Source organism: Myotis davidii, unplaced genomic scaffold, assembly GCF_000327345.1.
Source record: "Myotis davidii unplaced genomic scaffold, ASM32734v1 scaffold405, whole genome shotgun sequence".
NCBI classification, from domain to species: Eukaryota; Metazoa; Chordata; class Mammalia; order Chiroptera; family Vespertilionidae; genus Myotis; species Myotis davidii.
In genome coordinates, this window is record NW_006296048.1 from 83,969 (window position 1) to 106,280 (window position 22,312).

Below are 22,312 nucleotides of genomic sequence, written 5' to 3' on the forward strand. Positions count from 1 at the left end.
TCAGACGTTGGTACGCTTGAAGTTTTCCCAGAGGCTCCTTACACAATCTTCATATTTTAGGATTCTTTTTTCTTTTTGTTCTTCTGGTTGGGTGTTCTTTGCTTCTTTATATTTCAAATTATTAATTTGATTCTCAGAATCCTCTACTCTACTGTTGAATCTCTGTATATTATTCTTTATTTTAGTCAGTGTATTCTTAATTTCTGAATGGTCCTTTTCCATTTTTTTGAAGGTTTGTAGAAGATTCTTGATTAACCTCCTAATCGTGGTTTTGAACTCTATATCCAGTAGTTTTCTTTCTTCAATTTCTTTCATTTGTGACATGTTTCTTTGTCTCCGCATTTTGATTGCTTTCCTGGGTCGAGCTGCTATGTCTCCTTGAGTTGGTAGAGTGGCCTTGTTTAATAGGTGTTCTATAGGGCCCAGTGGCTCAGCCTCCCTAGTCACCTGAGCTGGAAGATCTAGGTATACCCCTCTGTGGCTGTGTGCACAGTCTTGTGGTAGTTGAGATTAGATTGCTGTTGGTGTCACTGGGAGGAACTGACCTCCAGGCCAATTGGCTGTGGGGACCAGTTGTGACTACAGTGGGAAAACTGCTGTGCAGGAAACATCCCTACGAGCACAACTTGCTTCAGTGGGGCTTTAGTGCTCACAGAGTCTGTCCCTTGAGTGTGTCACTTATGGATGTGTAGAATTGTAATCTGGTACGGTCTGACACTGACCACTAGGCTGTCCAGGGAGGTGCAAAGCCAGCCACTGCCTGGGGCTACCTGGCAGGAGCTACAGAGAGATCTGCAGATTCCTCCTCTTTGTATTGTGTTTGAATGTGCCCAAATGAGGCCCAGCTATGAAGCAAGGCAGGCTGGTGCTGGTGTCGGGTCTTGGGCGTTTTATTGATAGGTTTGGGGCTCCCTGACCCAGATGCAGCTTGCTTGAGAGATTTTAGCCTGGGCAAGGACAGGCCATTCATATGCAAAAGCCGCTGCACACAGCATGGGTGGGGTTGTAAACTGGATGAGGTGATGTCTTAGGTAATCACCAGGGTGGAGCAAACAGAAAAGGCTGCCCGTCAGCCCTGCGACCATGGGGTCCCAGCATAGGAACATTGATCCCTGCGAACACCTCCATCAGGGAGAAAGCTGCCCCACTGAATTCCTGCCTCAATGTTACACAATCTAGTTCCTGCTTATATGTGTCTGTGTTCCCAAGAGCCTTGCCCTGGTTCTGGAGCTCAGAGGAAACAGGATCTTGTAAGTTCAGTTTGTGGTGCTGGCCTTTTAAGAGGAATAGCTGGGTCTCCAGCAGCCTCTGTGTCACTGAGCCCCAATCCACACTGGTTTTTATAGCCCATAGTTCTTACTGCCCATAGGGACTTCTCTTCCCAGCTCTGGGACTGGGCCAGGGGTCTGGTGTGAGGCTGAGACCCCTTGCTCCTCAGGGCACCCTCCGCATAGATGATATCCCTCCTGATTAAAAGAGCAGCACACATGAGTGCTGGACCAGCCTGTTCTGTGCCTCCATACCTCCTACAGGTCTCAGTGTGCTTTCTTCTTTACTTCTCTTGTTGTAGCACTTCCATTCAGCCAGCTTTGCAGTGGTTCTGAATGATGGTTAGTCTGTATTTTAGTTGTAATTTTGATGTGGTTGTGGGAGGTAGCGAGTACAGGCGTTTGTTTACCTATGCCACCGTCTTCAAAATCAAGAATGTGATTTTTATTCAAAACTCTTCTTTTTGTCCAGTCAGTGTGGCTCAGTTGATTGAGAACTGACCCATGCACCAAGAGGCTGTCGATTGGATTTCAGGTGAGGGCATGTGCCTGGGTTGCAGGCTTGATCCCCAGTAGTGGGCATACAGGAGGCAAGCAATCAATGTTTCCTCCGCATTGATATTTCTATCTCCTTCTCCCTTCTCTCTCTAAAATCAATAAACATGTGTTTTTTTGTTTGTTTGATATTTTTTTAATGATTTCAGAGAGGAAAGGAGAGGGAAAGAAAGAGAGAAACATCAATCATGAGAGCAAATTACCAATCAGCTGCCTCCTGCACAACCCCTACTGGGGATCGAGCCAAAACCCGGGAATGTGTCCTTGACTGGCATCGAACCCGAGACCCTTCAGTCTGCAGGCTGATGCTCTATTCACTGAACCAAACCAGCTAGGACAAAACATGTTGGGGTTTTTTAAAAGAGATTATTACCACCAAGGCAGCAATGCAAGAAATGCTAAAGGGACTGCTGTAAAAAGAAGAAATAAAAAGGCAAGAAGGAATACAAGCATAAAGAATTAAAATGGTGACAAGTACTTATCAATAACAACATTAAATGTAAATGGATTAAATGCCCCAATCAAAAGACATAGGGTAGCTGAATGGATAAGAAAACATGACCCATATATTTGCTGTCTACAAGAGACGCACCTCAGAACAAAGGATTCAAACAGACTGATAGTGAAGGGATGGAAAAAAATTTTTTAGTCAAATGATAATGAGAAAAAGTTGGGATAGCAATACTTATATCTGACAAAATAGACCTCAAAGTAAAGGTCATAACAAGAGATAAGGAAGGCCACTTCATAATACTAAAGGTAGCAATTCAATAAGAGGATATGACTCTCGTAAACATATATGCACTCAAAGCAGGAGCACCCAAATACATAAAAAAAAAAAACGCCTGGAAGATATCAAGGGAGAGATCAACAGCAATACAGTAATAGTAGGGGACCTTCACACCCCATTGGCACCACTGGATAAATCCTCTAAACAAAAAATCAGCAAAGAAACAGCAATCTTAAATGATTCACTAGATCAGAAGGACTTAATTGACATCTTCAGAACATTTCACCACAAAGCTACAGAATATTCCTTCTTCTCCAGTACACATGGGACATTTTCAAAGATAGACCACATATTAGGACACAGGCAAAGTCTCTTTAAATTCAAGAAGACAGAAGTCATACCAAGCATCTTCTCAGGTCGAATGGCATAAAATTAGAAATCAACTATAATAAAAACAATGAAAAAAAAATCAAACACTTGGAGGCTAAATAGCATGCTATTAAACAATGATTGGGCTACAAAAGAGATCAAGAAGAAATAAAAAACCATCTTGGAAACAAATGACAATGAAAACACAACAACCCAAAATTTACGGATACAATGAAAGAAGTCCTGAGAGGGAAGTTCATAGCTCTACAGGCCTACCTATAAAACAAAAAAAAAAGAAGAAGAAGGAAAAATGGTAATAAATTATTTAACCTTGCAACTTAAAGAATTAGTAAGAAAGCAACAAGAAAAGCCCAGAGTAACCAGAAGGAAGGAAATAATAAAGATCAGAGGAGAAATAAATGACATAAAGATAAAAACAAACAAACAAAACACACAAAAGATCAGTGAAACCAAGAGCTGGTACTTTGAAAGGATAAAGAAGGTTGATGAACCTCTAGCCAGACTCACCAAGAAGCAAAGAGAGAGGACCCAAATAAACAAAATCAGAAATGAAAGAGGTGAAGTAACAACTGACCCCATAGACATTCAAAGGATTGTAAAAAAATACTACAAACATCTCTATTCCAACAAACTGGACAACCTCAATGAAATGGACATATTCCTAGAAAAATACAACCTTTCAAAACTCAATCTAAAAGGATAAAAAAACCTGAATAGGCTGATAACCACAGATGAAATTGAAACAGTAATCACAAAAGTCCTGGACTGGATGGCTTCACAGGGGCGTTTCACCGTACATTCAAAGGAGAACTAAAACCTATCCTTCTCCATCTATTCCAAAATATTCAAGAGGAAGGCACAATTCCAAGCTCTTTCTATGAAGCCAGCATTACCCTAACCCCAAAACTAGATAAAGACATGACAAAGGAAGATAATTACAGGCCAATATCCCTGATGAACATAGATGCCAAGATCCTCAACAAAATTCTAGCAAACCGGATCCAGAATTGCATTAAAAAGATCATACACCATGACAAAGTGGGATTTATACCAGGGATGCAAGGCTGGTACAATATCTGCAAATCAATAAATGTGATACATCACATAAACAACTGAAAGACAAAAATCACATAATCATATCAATTGATGCAGAAAAGGCATTTGACAAGATCCAACACCCTATTCTGATAAAAACTCTCAGCAAAGTGGGAATAGAGGGATCATACCTCAACATAATAAAAGCCTTATATGACAAACCTACAGCCAACATCATACTCAATGGGCAAAAACTAAAAATATTTCTCCTAAGAACAGTAACAAGACAGGGATGCCCTCTTTCACCACTCCTGTTTGACATAGTACTAGAAGCCCTAGCCATAGCGATCAGAAAGAAGAAGAAATAAAAGGCATCCAAATTGGAAACGAGGAAGTAAGATTGTCATTATTCGCAGATGGCATGATATTGTACATCGAAAACCATAAAGACTTTATCAAAAAAACTACTAGACTTAATAAATGAATTCGGCAATGTAGCAGAACACCCAGAAATCTATGGCTTTTTAATACACCAATAATGAACCCACAGAAAGAGAAACTAAAAAAAATCCCATTTACAATTACAACAAAAAATTAAGATATAGGAATAAATTTAACCAAGGAGGTAAAGGACCTGTACTCAGAAAATTACAGGACACTTTAAAAAAAGATAGAGGAAGACATAAACAAATGGAAGACAATACCATGTTCATGGATTGGTAGAATCAACATCATTAAAATGTCTATATTACCCCAAGCAATCTATAGATTCCATGCAATCTCCATTAAAATACCAACGGCATATTTCAAAGACCCAGAACAAATTCTCCAAAAATTCATCTGGAGTAAAAAAAGACCCCGATGCCGAAACCGGTTTGGCTCAGTGGATAGAGCATTGGCCTGCGGACTGAAGGGTCCCAGGTTCGATTCTGGTTAAGGGCATGTACCTGGGTTGCAGGCACATCCCCAGTGGGAGATGTGCAGGAGGCAGCTGATCGATGTTTCTAACTCTCTATCTCTCTCCCTTCCTCTCTGTAAAAAAAAATCAATAAAATATATATATATATATAAAGACCCTGAATAGCTGCAGCAATACTGAGAAAGAACAAAGTTGGAGGGATCATAATACCAGATATCAAGCTATATTACAAAGGGACTGTTCTCAAAACTGCCTGGTACTGACACAAGAACAGACACACAGACCAGTGGAACAGAACAGAGAACCCAGAACCTAACCTAAGCCATTATGCTCAATTAATATTTGAACAAAGCTACTGTTCTCAAAACAACCTGGTCCTGGAACAAGAACAGGCATATAGATTAATGGAACAGAACAGAAACCCCAGATTTTGAACCACACCATTATGCTCAATTAGTATTTGACAAAGGAGGCAAGAGCATACAATGGAGTCAAGACAGTCTCTTTAATAAATGGTGTTGAGAAAATTGGACAGATACTTGCAAAAAAAAAAAAAAGAAAGAAAATAAAAGAAACTAGACCACCAACTTACACCATACACAAAAATAAACTCAAAATGGATAAAGGACTTAAACTTAAGAAGGGAAACCATAAAAATCTTGGAAGACTCCACTGGCCGCAAAATAGTAGACATATGTTGTAGCAATATTTTTACTGATACAGCTCCTAGGGCAATGGAAACAAAGGAGAAACTAAACAAATGGGACTACATCAAAATAAAAAGCTCTGCACAGCAAAAGAAACCATCAACAAAACAACAAGAAAGCCCACTGCATGGGAGAACATATTTGCCAATGTTATCTTCGATAAGGGTTTAATCTCCAACATTTACAGGGAAATCATACAACTCAACAAAAGGAAAATAAACAATACAAACAACAAATGGGCAAAGGACCTAAATAGAATCTTTTCGAAAGAGGACACTCAGAAAGCCAAGAGACACATGAAAACATGCTCAAAGTCACTAATCATCCGAGAGATGCAAATCAAAACAACAAGAATGGCTATCATCAACAAATCAACAGATGACAAATGCTAGCAAGGATGTGGAGAAAAAAACCTTCGTTCACTGCTGGTGGGAGTGCAAACTGGTGCAGCCACTGTAGAGAACAGTATGGAGTTTCCTCAAAAAACTAAAAATGGATCTTCCATTTGACCCAGTGATCCCACTTCTAGGAATATATCCCAAGAAACCAGAAACACCAATCAGAAAGGATATATGCACCCCTATGTTCATAGCAGCACAATTTACCATATCTAAGATCTGGAAACAGCCTAAGTGCCCATCAACAGATGAGTAGATTAAAAAACTGTGGTACATCTACATAATGGAATACTACACTGCTGTAAAAAAGAAGGAATTCTAATCATTTGCAACAGCATGGATGGAACTGGAGAGTATTATGCTAAGTGAAATAAGCCAGTCAGAGAAAGATCAATATCACACGATCTCACTCGTTTGTGGAATAGAATGAATATAAACTGATGAAAAAAATAGAACCATAGACACAGAAGCATTGAACAGACTGTACAACCTGAGGGAAGGCTGGGGATGAGGGGGTAAGAGATCAATCAAAGTACTTACTTGCATGCATATGAGCAAAACCAATGGACACAGACAGTAGGGGGTGTGAGGGCTTGTGCTTATAGGTGGGAGTGGCGGGGAGAGGTCAATGGGGGAAAAAGGAGACTCATGTAATACTTTAAACAATAAAGAATTTAAATTAAAAAACAAAACAAAAAACTCTTCCTCCTCGCCACAATTTTCCTTATATATGTATGAGAACGAATTCCATCCAAACATTAAATTATAAGTAGTTTGCAATCCACTTTAATTATCTCTGGTCTTTGCTTTACCTTCAAGATGTGGTGTCTCCAACTTTTCTTACAATGTAAATTAGTAGTTATGAACAATATAAGCTAATCAATAGTTTTTACTATTAAAACTCCTAAGCCCTTTCTCTTCTAAGTAAACTAGTAGAGTTCTTCCCTAACTTTTAAATTGAATGATTATATTTATACCATAAATGTTTGATAACTCCCTGAGGCATACGACTGTACATATTTATAAATGTTAATTTTTTCTCAATATATGATGGAAAACATTGCTCATTCATATTAACCTTTGACTTTTAATTGTCTTGGCTTAAAATATTTTGCGATTTGGAAATACACACAAAAATATCTTGTTAGTTTAGTTCAAGGAAAGCATGAGAAATTCATAAAAACAAAACAAAAATGTTTTTAAAGTCATAGATTATTAATATAGTCATTGAAGACATCACATTATACATGTACTGTGTTGCAGTGGTTTTCAAACATTTTGGTCTGAATATACCTTTATGATCCTAAAAATTATTAAGAACTCAAAATAAAAATATTATGTATTATCAATATTGACTGAATTAAAACAGAAAGCTTAAAAATATTAATTACTTTATAAAAATAAAATTTCAAGTTAACAGAAATTATATTTTTACAAAAAATACCGTTTTTCCAAAAATAATAGTGAGAACAATGGCACTGTTTTATATTTTAGCAAATCTCATTAAAACCTGGCTGAAAAGACAGATTTTTCTATCTGATGTGCATTCATTCTACCACAATGTCACATGACATGTTGCCTCTAGAAAACCCCACTGTATACTTGTGAGAGAATAAGAATAAAAAGATAAATAACTTCTTATTATGAAAGTAGTTTAGACCTCCCTGTGAAGGGTACTGTGAACCCCAGGGTTCCCTGAGGTACACTTTAAAAAACTGCTGCTTTATCGAGCTATTTGCAACTGCTTTTCTTTCTTACATTATAAACTTACATGTCTCCATGCCTTCATCATCATCATCCACTGTGGGTTTATCGTAAGACTTGTCAATGGCAGCTCTGAAGCTCTCATTGCACCCCCTTCCTCTGATTATCCGAGGTCGTGGGCGATGGAAAGGAATATCCCCATTCAAAGTCACCTCAGCCACTGCTGTCTGAAGACTTTCTAATGAGCTTGACTTCTTCAGACCTAGGGAAGGCCCCACATCTCTGCTGGGGGAACCTTGGAGGGTTACAAAAATAAAATGTTAATTAGAATTAGTGGTGGAATTTATATTCCTGAACATTTATAAATTAAGGAAAAAATTAAGTCATTTTTATTTTTCCCAAATAGATATTAAATTTTGTCTATTTTCTTTATTTTTATGAGGTAAAACTTTAAGCTTTAAGTTATTAATTTCCATTTTAAGCCCAAGTGAAATTTTTGTCAAATCATCTGCTCCTAGTTATGTAAATAACCTAAAAGAACCAGAATAACCCAAAGGCTCACTAGTAGAGCACAAATAATGAGAAGGCTAAGGTAAGCAACCAAGAGTACTCTTTTTAACTTCACTGAAATTAGTTTTTGATAGTTCAAAATTTGGAAATATATTTCGAATTTTTAACAGAAGTTACACTTTCATATCAATGAGCTCCATCAAGTACAGTGCATGTTCACAACTTATACTTAAAGAGAGCACAAAAGACTACATGTCACCGATACCATAAGGGCACCCTGACACCAGGCTGAAACCTCGTTCTGGGCAGTATTAACATTCCATGGAAAGAATCAATACAAGACTTGAACAGAAACAAATTACATAAGGGCTCGCCCTAGATAGAGGTAACAAAGGAGAGACTGAAGAGCTGACATGAGGAGTTAAGACTTTCAGGCCTGGAAATAATATCTCCTTGAGAAATAAGTGCTAACCAATTACCAAAAAACTTTTCAGTAAGATGGAGGGAAGAACTCAGAGAATTCACAATTTGCCCCTATTTCTTGAGATAGAGGGCAGAAAGGCCTGAGATAACACCAAGAGTACCATGCTTTAGAAGGCAATCAACACAGATTTCTTTAAGTAGGTAAGCAAGTGTCATCCATCACTGCCTAACTTGGGGCTTAAAAGTAGATAAATTTAGGCTCTAGATTACTCAAGTACCTGCTTTGTACTACCACATTGGAAATCTAAGTTACAGAATTAGTTCTTCACGTACATGATTAGAAAGACTCGTGCAAACAAATGGGCACATAGGAGAGACTAGTTTGTCTCTAGATGGGTCATCAGCCCCTAGATTGATTAAAAATTCAGGAGTAGCTTTGGTAAGGTATTATTAAAAGACATATGGTGATGACATAGGTTTTTTATGGCTCAGAGTGTAAAGCTGAGTAAAAATTGAATTCAGAGTCAAAACAAGAATTATCTTTTTAAGATTCATTTACATTACATATTCACCTAATTTTCACAATGAGATGGCAATTTTAAGTTTAAATATGTTAAAAATGTAACAGGCAAAAAGACAGGCAGATGATTCCAATGAAGAAATATTATCCCGTAATTATTGTGCTTGGGAAGAAAAAGATGATTTATTTAACTTTCTCAATGTAGGTGTGCATATATATAGATTATTTTATGACAAAAATTCACATAAACTATTTCTTTCCAGAATGATCAATAATACTTTTTCTCTTGATAACATTAGTATAACTTTTGACAAGTTTGTGTTCTAAATACCCATAAAAGCTATGTCACAGGATGGAAACAAATTTTGTTCCAAGTAACTGAACAAAAAATTAAGAAATCAAGGAACCAAAATGAATAAAGCAAATATTTGGTGATTTCTTGGTTTCAAAAAATGCACAAAATAAACTGATGAACATTTATAGATCCAGCGACATACAAGCATAGAACAGACAAGAACTTCAGAGGGAAGGTGTGGGTGGGGGGAGAGATTAACTGGGGAACTTATATGCATGTATGCATAGCCCATGGACACAGACAATTGTGTAGTGAAGGCCTAGGAGGGGCTGGTGTGGGGTTTGAGAGGCTCAATGGGAAAAGAAAACAAAGGGGACATCTGTAATACTTTCAATAATAAAGATAAATTTAAAAAAATAATAAAAAATAAAAACTTGGAAGAAATATCCTTGGGTGATAGTTAACAAAAAATAAATTTTAAAAATACATAAATGCAGGCAAATCTGGGAAGCAAAACAAAGTATAACTAAACAAGCAATAGATATTTTGTAAGTGTAAATCAGAGGTTATACTGTAGAATAACATTTTAACAAAATGTTGATAATTATCAATGGTGTGTATGGGATATATGACAGATCAATGAACTACTGTCTCTATATTAATATATGGTTAAAAATTTTCACAATAAAATATTATAAAAACAAAGCATCTATAATTTGTGAATCTATAACAGGGATCAGTAGATCTGGGGTCAAATCTGGAAAAAAATTTTGAAACAAGCCTTGCCTGTTTGTTTACATATATTTTATAGCTGCTTTATGTTACATCAGAATTAAGTAACTGCTATAAAGGCCTATGTAAATATTTACTATCTGGTCTTTTACAGAAAGAGCTTGCTAATTCTTGATCTGTAAAATTGTTATTATTCACCTAAGTATTATATTTGTCAAAGAAACTTTAACAAAGGTTTAGTTAACTAATGTGTTTAAATTCCTGGATGAGGGTTAGTGAGATCCCTAATATTAAAAATTCCACATTTACTAGTAAGGAAAATTGAAAATTTGTTTGGGCAAAGAATTAGTGGTATTTACAAAACACAAAAAAATCAATTATCTTTTCATTTTTAAATAATATTTAAAGCTCCTTATATAAATCTTTTAGTCCATTCGGATACTTTATTTTTTCTATTCAAGGATTAAACTGTTAGCAACCCAATTATCTTCTAATTCCTGTCCTCTCTTTTCTTTCAGAAAGTAAATTTACCTCCCAAATATCACAAAACCCGTAATTCCATGAATTAAATGAAAATAACAATCACACTGTTTTCCCTAGGTCTCGTTTTCTGTTCCTACCCATCTTGCTGAAGAACAAGTAGAGAATGTATTTTGCAAGGGCAAAGAGAAATGGAATTCAGTTTTCATTATAAAAGGCTTATGGCTAGACTGACAATCTATGCTAAAAATGTCACTATGTCTCTACCAAAAAACTCTGGACTAAACTATAAAATCATGATAATCTTAAAAATTCAAGTGAAGTGAAATGAGAATAATAACTGAAAATTTGTAGTCTATATAGTAATTTGTTTTTTGTCCCAGTCCAAGTTTTTCCAATTTAATTTATAGGATGGACTGCACATCCTATATAATAATAATAAAAGGCTAATATGCACATTGGCTGAACGGCAGAATGACCGGTTGCTATGATGCCCACTGGTCACCAGGGGGCAGACACTCAATGCAGGAGCTCCCCCCTGGTCGTCAATGCACTTCCATATGGGGAGTGCCACTTAGCCAGAAGCTAGCTCATGGCTGGTCAGCGCAGTGGTGGTGGCAGGAGCCTCCATCCAGCACTAAGAATGTCCAACTAGCGGTTTAGACCCGATCCCTTGGGGGCCTAAGCCTTTAGTTGGACATCTCCTGAGGGCTCCCTGGCAGCTAGAAGGATGTCTGACTGCAAGCTTAGGCCGGATCCCCTGGGGAGTGGGCCTAAGTTGACAGGTGGACAGCCCCCAAAGGGTCCTGGACTGTGAATGGGCGCAGGCCGGGCTGAGGGACTCGCTACACTCCCCCTCCCCCCGCCAGTGCACAAATTTTTGGGCACCGGGCCTCTAGTAGTAAATAAAGAGAAAAAAAGCTCTTTATATCTAGGATGTTAAAACACTATAAACACGATTCAATTAAGGTGATAAAATTTCCCTTCTCACCATGAAAGTTATTTAATCTGAATATCATTATATTTTAATCACAATGAATTGTTCTATTCTTTTTTAGTAGTAGTGAGTTGTTTAAATTAAGTATTTTCCTTTACTTTACCTAATTGTCATAATGTAAAAATTCATGGTCTTTATTGAATTTTTTCACTTTGGTTTTTATGAACATTAATTTGGACAGAAGTTACTTCCTAAAAGTACTGTAAAATAATATCTCCAAAAACTAATAATTATTTTACATATGGAAACTATCAAAAATGATTTTCTTTCGCCTTAGTTCAAAATTTAAATGAATTTTGTTTGATAAAAGAAAAAAACTACTTACTAATAGCTGAGCTATAGTCAATTGCTTTGCACTACAGTGGATCCATGATTTATTGGATATAATTTTTACAATCTATCTTTTACTCTACAGATTGTGAAAACTCCAATTCACAATCATCTTTACATAGATATGTGGGATACAGATTTTCAAACCAATTACTACTATAGGTTAAAAAGGTGAATTGAACCTAATTAGTGGTAAGTGGTATAACTGCTACATCATACTTGATTTAGAATAATTAAAACACTATTCTCAATTGTACAAAGCACATTACTTTAATTGTAAATAAAAACTTTCCTTTTATTATTTTCATAAAATAACATAAAAAGTAAAATATACTATAATGCAAAATCCCAGTTCAATATAACCAATTGTTTCTATGGAATAATTTAGAAAGCATTTTGAAGTTATCCTAAATAGTTAACAAAACAACAACAAAAACTTTTATTATTTTATTTATTTATTTACTAGAGGCCGAGTGCACAAAATTCATGCACTTGGGGGGGGGGGTTGTTTCTCAGCCCAGCCTGCACCCTTTCCAATCTGGGACCCCTTGCGGGATGTTATTACCTCTTTATTATATAGGATTAATCCTCACCTGAGGATATTTTTCCATTGATTTTTAGAGAGAGTGGAAGAGAGGGAAAGACACAGAGAGAAACATTGATTATGCACCATAACCAGGGCCTGGGCCAGGGAGGAGCCTATAACCATGTGACCAGAATCACACCTGGGACCCTTTGGTCTGCAGGCAAAGCTCTATCCACTGAGCCAAACCGGCTAGAGCACAAAAACTTTTAAACAGGTTCACAAAGTTAAGATAAGGAGCAATATATATTATACAGTCTAATTTCAATGTCAGGTAACTATGAGCTAATTCTTGCATTAGAAAAAAAAGGTTTTCTGAGTAAATAATGATAGCAATTATTAGACAATGTCCTTCGATGACAAATATTTATACTTGTGCTATTATTACCCTTCAAATAAAAGTCACCACTTTGAAAGTATTTCTTTGGATGTTAATCTAGGCAAAAGAAATAACTTAAAAACAAGAATCTATCCAAGAGATCATGTCTTCAGGATTTTGATTTTTCTTAAATTGTTACAAAACATTCTTACACAAATATAATTTAAAAAATCTAGATTGTTTAAGCATTTTTGAAGCACTAAATTACATTTCCATTTAGATGTACTACACTGATAAATTTCTCCTAACAGAAACTTTTTCTTCTTGTATAATTTGATTTCCTACAATGAAAACATCCATGCAAGACTGAAGTATTTATGTGTACATACAATATGATTGGCAGCTCTATAATTACGATAAGCTCCTTGGACCACAGTTTCTATGGCAACAGTTTAATGGTCCATTCTTACCTGCTTTCTGGTCATCCACTGTACTGAGTTTAGTCTCGTCAGCTACTGTTAAAAGGTAAATGTATAAATGGTTAGCCCAGTTAGTCCCACAGCCCAACATGCTTCAACCATTTCCAGATCTTTTCAGTTATGTGATAATCCTTAGGTAATATTTCATGCAAATAATATGAAAACTCAAGCAAATATATATAATCAAAAGGGCGGGGGGAAGCAGTGTCTCCATGCAATATGCCATTCATTTCATTTCACAGACATGTAATGTTATTTATGTTAGCATATCATAATTAGCCAAAGCAATGTATTGCCAAATTTTTCTTTTATGCATGTAAAATTTAATTAATTTAAATTAATGCTTTTAGTCTTGAAGTATAAAAAGCCACCAAGGAATAGCATAAATAAGTTACAGTTGATGAACAAAGGGTTTAAAAATCATTCAATCAGTTTACAGGCATGATTATTTTATTTATTTGTTTGTTTGTTTGTTTGTTTTGGTAGATTAGAATTTAAAAAGAGACACTACCTGATTGGTGTTTGATTGAATAACTATGGTTATTTTCCTGCTCTCATTTGCTTCAAATACTTTCTACAATAGTCTCTCAAATTATTATTTAATTAAATGCCTTTCTTATCAACACATGAGAGTTTCTATTAAATAAACCTTAAAGAATAGCATTAAAGGAAAATATGAAGTACCCAAATTCTAGACATGGATTGAGATAATGATTTTTCTCCAAAACTTTTTTCTTTTAGTTCAGAATGCCAAAACCAAACAAATATTATTTCAATGAAATTGGTTTTAAACAGCCAGTGTTAAAACATTTCATTGCTTCAAATAAAGATACATGAATATATCTTTTCATGTATGATATACACATGTGTTTGTTTCTTTTCTCATCAGAAAACATAAATATTAACATATTGCACATTATATAAACATGCCATTTATTAGAAATATTTTATCTCAAACTCAGAGAAAAATTAATTTTTGCCAAATTATCACATTTCACATTTATTTTCTCTATTGCTCCAAGTAAACAACATGTATTTGGGACCATCAATTTTAATATGAAAGCATCTATTTAGATAAAGATTCATGGAGACTGTACTCACTACCTAAATCCATGCTTTTTGATTTTCGTGTTTTAACGATATCCAATTGACTGGCATCTGAAAATTGCTTTGTGCGTTTTTCTGACATACTCTGGCGTCCAAATCCTTCTCGTTGAAAAGCAAGAACTGGATCAACATCTGGACTCAAAGAGCTGGTGTGAAAAGAAAGAAAAACATAAACATATTTACTAAAAATAGAAGACATTCAATTTAGGAAAGTTCATATATACCTGTGTGTATGAGTATGTACATATGTATATTCCTCAAAAATATTTAAACTAAATTACACAAATATAATACATTTTTTTAAAAAACTGTGGCTGTATAGTAATAGGAAAATACAACATTAATTTACATTTAGTAATTCTTTCTCCATGTGAGTTCTCTCCTCTTCTACTTCCCTCTGACATTTTCCTCACTCTACTTGACAATGCATTATTATTTTTAAGTGATTATCAAAAATAAGCCTTATATCTTTTAGACATTAAAATGATTGAAAATTTCAGGAAACTTTTCATATATTAATACAAATATTGGCAGCAAACAAGTAACTATATAAATTGAAAATGAATAGACATTTTAAAAAACATATATGTATTCTGGTCTTCTTATATATCCTTTATCTGGGGTTACAGAAAAGAAAAAAAAAGCACCTATGGCATGTAGTTTCATAAGGATGTAGTTTCTCTGCAATACTTAATCAAACTGAGAAGGTCAACTCAACAAAATCTTTATTAGAACCTATTCTGATTAAGGCATCTTGCTGGGTACAAAAATTAAAAGGTCTCTGATCTCACCTCGCTGGCGTGGCTCAGTGGTTGAGCGTTGACCTATGAACCAGGAGGTCATGGTTCGATTCGCCGTCAGGGTACATGCCTGGCTTGCAGGCTCGATCCCCAGTGTGGGGCATGCAGGAGGCAGCTGATCAGTGATTCTCTCTCATCATTGATATTTCAATCTCTCTCTCTCCCTTCCTCTCTGAAATCAATAAAAAAATATATTTTTTTTAAAAAGAAAAATATCTCTGATCTCTGAGTTCCTAAGAAAAATACCAAACCAGAAGTATATAGCAGAAGCTGTGACTGCATAGATGAGAGAATAAACAGTATTTGAGGAAGCCAGAAAAAACATGACTTAGACTAGATGATATTTGATATGGTCATACCAACACAGTGACTGAAGCAGAGATGATGAAGTATATGGCAAACCATTGCAACAGGATACAGTTTGATGTGTTTTCCCAATGGAAGTGGCAGGGATGATAGGAAATCACCTCTATTTGTAAAAACTTGTAAAGACTTTAAAAAGCATCTCAGGTTTTCTGAGCACAGCGCATACAATGAAAATCATTTTCCTCTGGGTACACCGAGAAAATAAATAGCTTTCCTATGTCAGTGCTGTGCCACCTTACCTATCTGACCAGGTAGCAGAACGTGCCTCCCCAGTTAACTAATCTACTGGAATGTGAGGGGATCACTTCCACTATGTCAGCTGGGTTTATAACAACCTTCCTTATGCTCCTGACAGAAGCAAGCTTCATGAGCCTTTTTTGAGAATTTTCCTCCATATTGGGAAAAGGATAGTGATCTAGTTTGGATATGTATCAGAAATTAAGTTACAACTTACTGAGCATAAAATAACTGGCTCTTACAGAGTAGCTAAACCAAAACTGATGAAAAGGAAGACATCAAGGAAAATGCTCTGATGTCAGGCTAAGTGAACTGAAATGTATTGCCCACATGTGAGAACACTAGTTGCTTCATCCATCTCACAAGGCCCATGAAAGAATTCAATGACATAGGTGAAAGCCCTTTGTAAATTGCAAAACCCTACACAAAATAACTTATTACTGCCCAATAAAGACTTTCTCAAATTATAAAGATAATACAAAATATGATAATGGAAATAGGATCCTTAAAAACAACACAAAGGAATACTCTTTCTCAATCTTTTCCACCAAATACAAAGCAGGCCCCTAGAATGAGGCAAGGTACATGCCTAGGGCTCTGAATTTAAGGCAGCACTCAATCTCAGGGCCATGCAAGTTCAGGGTTGGAATCTGCGAGTGAGTGCCTCCTTACATTTTGAACCCTGGGCAACTACCTTGCCTCACCCTAGTCCTGGCCCAGGTACTGAAAAAGGACATACCCAGAGATTGGGAGGTGAGCCCAAGGCAATAACAATGTATTTTTGTTTTTGTTTTGTAAAACACCATCATATATATGCCCTAATGAAGTTATTTTGTTTACATTCTACACTAACTCTTTCAATTTTTAACATATATTTTCCTATAAAACTTTGAATAAATTCTTTTATCTTAAAGCCTTATGTGCCCATTCACATCCAAGGATGCTTACAGGCAGCTGATATTTGAACAACACTGGGGTTACTGGAGCAAACCCACCTCCCCACCCCCACCTATCCGTCAAACATCCATATGTAATTTTTGAATCCCCCAAAACTTAAGTTGTCCCTCAGTATTCATAAAGATTGGTTCCAGGACCCTCCACAAGTACCAAAAATCCATGGATACTTCTCAATATAAAATGGTGTACAGCAATCATATTGTCAGCCCTCTGTATCTGCAGACTCCCAATCACAGATGGAAAACAGTACAGTATTTATTGGAAAAAAAAAAACTATGTTAAGTGGACCCATGATGTTCAAGGGTCAACTGTACTGTGTATGTAGGTATGTACAGAAATAGTGAGCATTAGATATATAATTGTATATTATTTATGCATATTTCATAAATATATATGCTTGTATGTTATGCTTACATAGTAGTATTCAGATACTACTATGCTTACAATTTCCAGAGCACACACATCCCAACATAATTACACAGTCCTAGAAGTGAAAAATTAAAACCCATATAATAATTAAAATCCAATCAGTAATGAAAAACTCTAAATAGTACACTTTTAATAAAATTACTTTTTATATGTTGAAAGTTGATCTCTTCAACCATTCTGCATATGTTTGTTTGTTTTAGTATCATGTGGAATATTTTAAAACCTAAACTCCAATAAGGTATCAAATTGATGAACAGAATGAATTTGAAATACAATTTTAATAAAATTACTAGTAAAAATTTTTTCAAAGAAATACAAATTGTTATTGCTAATGTTATTTGAAAACTACATATTATCATATTTCATAAACTAATTTTATATCCTCTAAAGTTATGTTGTCATTAAAATTAGAATGTACTGTTTTCCCCATAAACCATTGTTAATGTTCCCTAAATCAACTAATGGATTGAAAATATATTCTATTAGTTAACAAATTAAAATTTTAGCCATTTGACATAGTCATCCTTCCAGTACAGTGAACTGTAAACACACACAATTTAAAATATCAAATGAGTTGGTGAATTAATGAGTCTTAATATAACTAAATATTCTTAAACCATGACATATTAATTCTTCCCTATCAATAGACCCATTAAACTACTTTCAGACACAATAAACAGTACAGTAGAATACTTAACAAGTTAGATTTCAGGACTAACAGCTGACTCTTTAAAGAATGTAACCATATCCTGACCCCCAATGTTATTAAAATTCCAGTTATTAATCCTGTCTTATTTCCCTTTTGTTTTTGTAACATTTTCATCAAGGATTAGGGAGATATTGTCTGGCTGAAAAGCTTACATTTTCTGCTGTGATTCAGAACAGCTGCCATTCTTGTTTAGATAACCCTTTATTCATATTGTTTTCCTTGCCCCACTTCCTGCCATTTCAGGAATCCCTTTGGGGAAGACAATGCCACAATTAATCCCTGCTAGTTATTTATTTACTTTCACCAACACAAAGCCCCCCATGGATCTATTCCTCTGCCACCTTCACAATTTCTCATCATGGTGGAGATTCAAAGGCTTTTGTCCCTAAGATGAATGCTTTTCCCTGTTGTTGCTCTCACTTCAGAAAGATAAAATCTGCAGCAGCAAATGTAAAGGCATCTGTGGAGTTCAAATAGGAGTTTACTTTACACTTGAACTTCCCCTCCAAGTTGAACCAAAAAACACATTCAGGTAATTATTATCATGGGGGCTCGATTGGAGGTCTATTTTTATTGATTTTTTTTTTTTCTTTAAAGAGAGGAAGGGAGAGGGATAGGAGAGATAGAAACATCAATGATGAGAATCATTGATCAGCTGCCTCCTGCATGCCCCCTACTGGGAATCCAGACTGCAACCTGGCATGTGCCCTGATGGAGGAATTGAACCAGCGACCTCTTGGTCGATGCTCAAGTGCTGAGTCACACTGGCTGGGGTGGAGGTCTATTTTTAAATCCTGTGTTTCAATAAGAGAATTGAGAGAAAGAGAGAGAGAGAGAGAGAGAGAGAGAGAGAGAGAGAGAGAGAGAGAGAGAGAGAAAAGGGGAGGGGAAAAGGGAGGGGAGGGGAGGAAAAAAGATAGATAAGGACTTTTCAAGGGTGCAAATAAAAAGTTGTTCTCAAAGAACACTGACCCATGGAGAACTAACCCATGACCCAGCTGTGTTTTCTTGAGCTCATGAGAGGAATGGGGGAAGAGGACTGTGGGGGTTGTTCATTTTGTTAAGGTCATCACTAAAATGTTAACACAAATAAATGCCAGTCACCAGGACTCCTCCTATCTAATATTTAATGTTGATGCAAGTCTAAGGAAGAGGAGGTAACAGAAATGGTTAAGTGGTGAAGGAACGATACTATAATATTAAAATATAATTTTGCTGATGTATTCCATAAAGATCCCAGAGAAAGGGCAATGAGAAAATTCTGGTATAATGCTTCACACAGTTTGTGTTAATTATCACTACAATCTTACAAGGTCATCGACAAGCAGCACTTTCCTATTGTTTATTGATTTATATAATTGCTAGGCATGCAAATTAAAACCCTAATCCACATTCATGGACCACACATTCACTCAATAATATCAAAAGCTTACTTCAATTTTGAAAGATATAGGAGAAAAAAATAGCATCAGACTGCCCCAAAGTCACAATGCTACAAGCAAGAACTGGGGGACTGGCTGAAAGAAGGTGAAGGGATTAGCCAAAAAATATATATATACATAGACACAGGCAACAGTGGGAACAGCCAGAGGGAAGTGGGGGTGAAGGTGGGCAAAAGGTGGTGGGTGCACGATACAGTGAGCAGATGATGTTTTATTGAGTTGTACACTTGAAACCTGTATGGTTTTGTAAACCAATGTCACACCAATAAATTCAATTAGAAAGAAAAATAAAAGCCCATGAAAAATGAATAGTATAGCTACAGCACTCTTAAAATAAATCTTCCCATTCTCAGAACATATCAACTATTAATTTGGCCAATGTCATCTAATTATGACAAATTTGAGTTACCTTAGAGATTTGCTTAAAATTTATTTACTTAATAGAAAAACAATTCATCAAATTGACACTGATAAAATATAATAAATAGTAAATTAACAAATGAATAGGGTTTTCTGGTTAGTGGTAGTTTTGTTACTGTTTTGGCTAAATTATTATACAGCTCTGCAAAGGCTAAAACAATTGGGCAAGTTTATAGGCTTTGAGAAAATTTTTAATTAAAAGAGTGATAATTAATAAGAGTATTCAAACCATGAAAACAGAACACTCCTATAAAAAAAAAAAAAAAGATTAACTGTGCTCAGTGATGGGCTTTTAAAAACACAGATAAACTGTGACTATAATTCACTAATGTCTTCTATTCCGTGGAGTGTGAACTTACCAGTCTGCTGAATCACTGATTGCAGCCTTAGCCCAGGGGCCAGGGTCTGTTGTCATGAAGCCCACATCATCATGAGAGCTGGAAGATGACTGGTCGGAGAGATGTGGAGGAAGCACTGGTACCCTGTCATCTTCTATAATGACAGTATCATCTTGGGGCATATTCACTGTGGGGGACAGCTGGTATTTACCTGTCCAGTAAAAAAAAAAAAAGAAATTCTAGACTCGTGTTAAGTGTTAATGTGCATTAATACTTTGCTACATCAGAAAAAAAACAAACTAAATTTCCAAACATCTGTTCAACCTGATAGAACAAAATTTAATTAAGGCAATTTATTTTTCATAGATGAATGTCAAATGGAGACCTCAAGTTTATTCCTTCCTCTACCACCAGAGCTATGTAGCTCTGATCAGAGTACTCAATTTCTCTGGTTTTAAGTTTCATAAAGCCAGAGATGATCTCCAGAATGTCTTCTAATGTGAAAATGATACATAGTTTCTACATTATGAAAGTCCTTTGAAATTTTTTACCAGGAAACTTAGAGGGAAGCCCTGCAGACTTATAGCAACCATTCACCCATTCATTCATGTAGTAGGTATATAAGAAAGACTTAATTTCTGCCCCTAAATTGTTCAAACCCTAGAGAAGGAGATAGACATTTAAAAGTTGAGAACTGATTGGTGCTATGAGTGACGTGCCAGAAGTGCTGTGCCATTCTCTAGTGCTGTTACTGCCTGGGTAACTAGAGACAGAGGATGCTCAGCATCTTAACAAAGGTTAACATCAGAGTTGGGTTTTGAATGATTAATAAGGTCTTTTTCATCGGCAGGATCATCATTCAATACATGAAGCAGAAATGCCCATGGTACATTCAAGTGATGCTTCAAAGATGAGCACATGCAGAATAAAGGCTTTGGGGGAAGATGGCACAATTGATCTTGAAAAGTAAAGGTTTATCTGAGCCCTAGCCGGTTTGGCCCAGATAGAGCATAGACCTGTTCGATTCTGGTCAAGGGCAAATACCTTGGTTGCAGGCTCCTCCCCAGCATGGGCCCTGGTCGGGGCTCATGCAGGAGGCAACCATTCGATGTGTTTCTCTCACATAGATGTTTCTCTCTGTCTTTCCCTCTCCCTTCCACTCTCCCTAAAAATCAATGGGAAAATATCCTCAGGTAAGGATTTAAAAAAAAAAAAAAAAAGAATCTGACTGCCCAGGGATTTTCAGCCCAAGACAGGGCAGAGTATAGTTTTGATTTATTCAATTAGGATATAGTGTTCTTGGTAAGTAAAGACCCAAAACTGTCTACACTTATCAGTTTTTTTCAGGAAAATCTGCTCAGGTTCACAGATCAGCATGACAGGTATTTACATTTCTTAGGATAAAATTATGATTCCAGGCCCTAAATCCTTAAAGATAAAGCTAGGGTCCAAATGATGCCATTTTCCTCCCCAAAATGCCTACTGTTCTTCTGGCTAACTACCAAAACCTTGTGCCATAATTATGAGAAAGAACTGTGAACCAAGCTTTAAAACACATGAATACTTTGTGGGAGGTCATGCGCACAGAAATCTGTAGCATGGATGATATGGACCCACTGGCCTGGCTTTTCCAACAAAGCAAGGAAAATAGACAATTTCCCTATCACCTTACAAGAGAATGAGAAAACTCTCATTTTAACTCCAATGTCCAAATCTGTTAAATCAGCTATACTAGTTCTTATTACCATTAAAATTGATTAGCCACCATTTTACAGAGAGTACACTTTCCCTGAATTATAAAGCATTGCTTAAAATAGCACAAGAGCAATGTGTAGAAATTCTATTAACATTTTAACATTGATCTTATGATTTAAATTTTAAAGTAAATGATAATTTTTGTTTTAACAGTATTATGGAAATTTTGGGATGACAAATATATGATCTTGAAGGATTTCTAAAATATAAATGATACTGGACATTTCAACAAAGGTGCAAAAATTAAATCACATATACATCTTTTCAGAATAACCCACAAAAGCAACCTTGCTAGAAATTTCAGATGCATTCATTATTTAGCATAAACTGCCCTATTATAGAAATACTACATGTTCACTAAAAGTTTTACTCGGCATT

At 35.9% G+C, this 22,312-nt stretch overlaps 1 protein-coding gene across 16 annotated transcripts in view; it reads right to left on the reverse strand.

Annotated features, from left to right (window-relative positions):
- The window catches only part of PARD3 (par-3 family cell polarity regulator), a 621,610-nt gene that overhangs the window by 75,570 nt on the left and 523,728 nt on the right, over positions 1 to 22,312 (reverse strand). For 8 of the 16 annotated variants that reach the window (XM_015568613.1, XM_015568618.1, XM_015568611.1 and 5 more), the window contains 4 exons: positions 20,201 to 20,390; positions 14,476 to 14,627; positions 13,366 to 13,410; positions 7,774 to 8,001 (listed from right to left, as the gene is read on the reverse strand). In XM_015568613.1, coding sequence (XP_015424099.1) covers positions 7,774 to 8,001; positions 13,366 to 13,410; positions 14,476 to 14,627; positions 20,201 to 20,390 — 615 coding nt within the window. The remainder of the gene's footprint in view (positions 1 to 7,773; positions 8,002 to 13,365; positions 13,411 to 14,475; positions 14,628 to 20,200; positions 20,391 to 22,312) is intronic. The other 8 variants (XM_015568620.1, XM_015568617.1, XM_015568616.1 and 5 more) reach the window with 4 other exon arrangements.